At 42.4% G+C, this 2,535-nt stretch overlaps 1 protein-coding gene across 1 annotated transcript in view; it reads right to left on the reverse strand.

Annotated features, from left to right (window-relative positions):
* Positions 1-2,535, reverse strand: part of me1 (malic enzyme 1, NADP(+)-dependent, cytosolic) — a 112,944-nt gene that overhangs the window by 28,376 nt on the left and 82,033 nt on the right. Inside the window, exon 5 of the mRNA XM_032519002.1 lies at positions 406-567. Within this exon, the coding sequence (XP_032374893.1) occupies positions 406-567 (162 nt within the window). The remainder of the gene's footprint in view (positions 1-405; positions 568-2,535) is intronic.

Raw genomic sequence — 2,535 nt, forward strand, 5'->3', positions numbered from 1 at the left:
CCCGTGTGTTGTTGTGATTGGTCGTAGTTTTATCCAATTGCCTGGAGTGAGATTTTCAAATGCACGCTTGGTGTCGCACCCTCAAGATGGCCGACTTTCATTACTTTTCAGACCCAATCTGAAGGAATAAGGGTCTCCAGGCTAACTTTCCACCTCTGTGGATATAATATAAAATCAACACAATGTAACAAGTTGCTTATAGGTCAACTTCTGTAATTAATCTTTCACTTACATTAAGGGGTGTAACGATACATCGATCTGGATCGATATATTGATTCAATCCTCAATGATATCAATACATATCATCATCTTTAAGATGCACCTTTACTTTAAAATACCCACGGTTTATATTAATTATTTTTGATAGAAAGTGTAGTTTGCTCTCTCCATATATTTAGACCTTACCTCATTGTCTGTGCCCACATCCAGCATGACAGGCAGGCACTGCTGTGGCGGCACACCTCCACAGGCTGTGTAGAGGGCCAGCTTGCCCACTGGGATGCCCATGCCACAGCAGCCCAGGTCTCCCAGCCCCAGGATCCTCTCTCCGTCCGTCACACACACCGCCTGTCAATCAACACAACGGTCAGTCACAAGCTACAGTAGCCACACCAGTCATCTCATCAATATCAATCTGTGTATGGTGCTATTTTAGACTGATATTGCAATTGCGATATTATTCACGATATTGAAGGGAATGATCATTTTGAATCATTATTCTCATTTTCATTGAAAAAATATTAAAAGTACAAGAAATTAAAACAATTACAATGGGATTTTTATAAGGATCTGTTCCAGATTGTTTCTTTAGTCTGTAGGAGAGGATTTGCAGGACAGGACACAACAAGACAAGACAGGACAAAGATAAAAAAACAGGATGAAAATATCTTTTTTTCCTGGATTTGGGGAGTTATTTTGTGTCTCTGGTGATTCCACACACATACAAACTCCCATGCTGTTTTGAGTGAGGTCCAGTTTCTGAATGTCTCCAGGTGAGCTGTTCAACATCTGCACGGCTTTCTATGTCACTAGCCAAGACGAGGTGGCTAACCGTAGCATGCTAGCTAATTCTCAATGGCCAAACACTGCTACAACACCAACTAGTTGACCATAATCTCCAAAAGAACTACTTCCTGTCCCTGTTGTACTTCCTGTCCCTGTTCTGCAGGTATTCCACAAGTGGCCCTGGTCTAGAAGAAGTCTCCCAGCTAATCCTGCATTGGACTGACCAAAGCTGGAGAAAGAGTTATCTAGCTGATGGGATCTTACCGAGCTACTGAGCATGTGCGGCACCCCCCAAAAAGATGTTATAGAAGTGAGATGTCTCACTCTGGAGCTAAAACAGAGACCCAAACACACAGGGTGAAAAGAGGATCTGCAGCAAAGTGCGGTACAACAAAAATATGGTGTTTGTTGAAGATGAAACCATGTAAATCTATTCTGGTACAACCTCAAAATACAATTATGAACCTGAAAATGAGCAGAATATATGGACACTTTAAGAAGATAAAAGAAGCAGCAGTTCTGCCTCCATGTCTCATGAACTCAAATTGTCTTTACCGAAACAAGTCCACCATGCTACCCAGGAACATGTTTATTCCCTTAGTGTAAGCCAGGCCTTCCTACACACTCCTAGCTTTCCACTCACTAGTCACTTTAACCCATTAAGCAATAAATAAATAAATCCCTCCGGGTTGCTTCCACAGCATGAACCAAATCAATTGTGTAACACTTAATATCACCAACAGAAGTGTTTAATGTGAAATGTTCCTAATGCTCAGGGGGTTTTCCCTTTCCACCATGTGTGTGTGACGCAGAGAACTCTGGCACGCCATTTTTACAGCCTGGTTCCTCCCACAACCTGACAGGTTTAAAGGGTGTCAATGGTTTTCCCATTTGAATGTTTAGAATCTACAATGACTATACTTAATACCATTAAGAGACCCCACCCCCCAAACATCACTTGTGGAAAATAATTCCAGAGCTGAAAAACCTTTTTACAAGCTCAAAATATTAATGAGCCCTATCTGAGTCCATGTAAAAGGCTGCCAAGGCTCATCAGTGGATGGTTACCTCGGCTCCCGTTTGCCCTTTCTCCATGGAGATGTTAAGTCGGCCATATTAGGTGAGTTAACGATAAGACCACCCTGACAATGAGAAGGGGCATGTCAGCGCCGAGGTAATTGCCCAGCTGTTGACAGCTGTGAACAGGTGGCTCAGGCCGCAGGTATATTTGACATGCCAGGAATGCCTACTGGTTTCGTCATCCTAAATATGAGTAGATTATGACTTGCACATAGTTGCTGTATACAAAGGATTAGAGGAATGTGTCGGTCTTTTGGGAAATTGGCTAATACACCAGGTCAAAAGAGCCAATGCCCAAACCATCCATGGGTCCCCAGGGCCCAGTTTTTCAAAAGTAATCCAGAGAAAGTTGGGATCACAGATTGCATCAAATCTTTGAAAAGGGTTTTTCAAAAGCAAAAGAGGGATTCTGAGCTAAGATCGGACCATGTAATCCGATTTTACATTTGA

Source organism: Etheostoma spectabile, chromosome 6 (assembly GCF_008692095.1).
Source record: "Etheostoma spectabile isolate EspeVRDwgs_2016 chromosome 6, UIUC_Espe_1.0, whole genome shotgun sequence".
Lineage (NCBI taxonomy): Eukaryota > Metazoa > Chordata > Actinopteri > Perciformes > Percidae > Etheostoma > Etheostoma spectabile.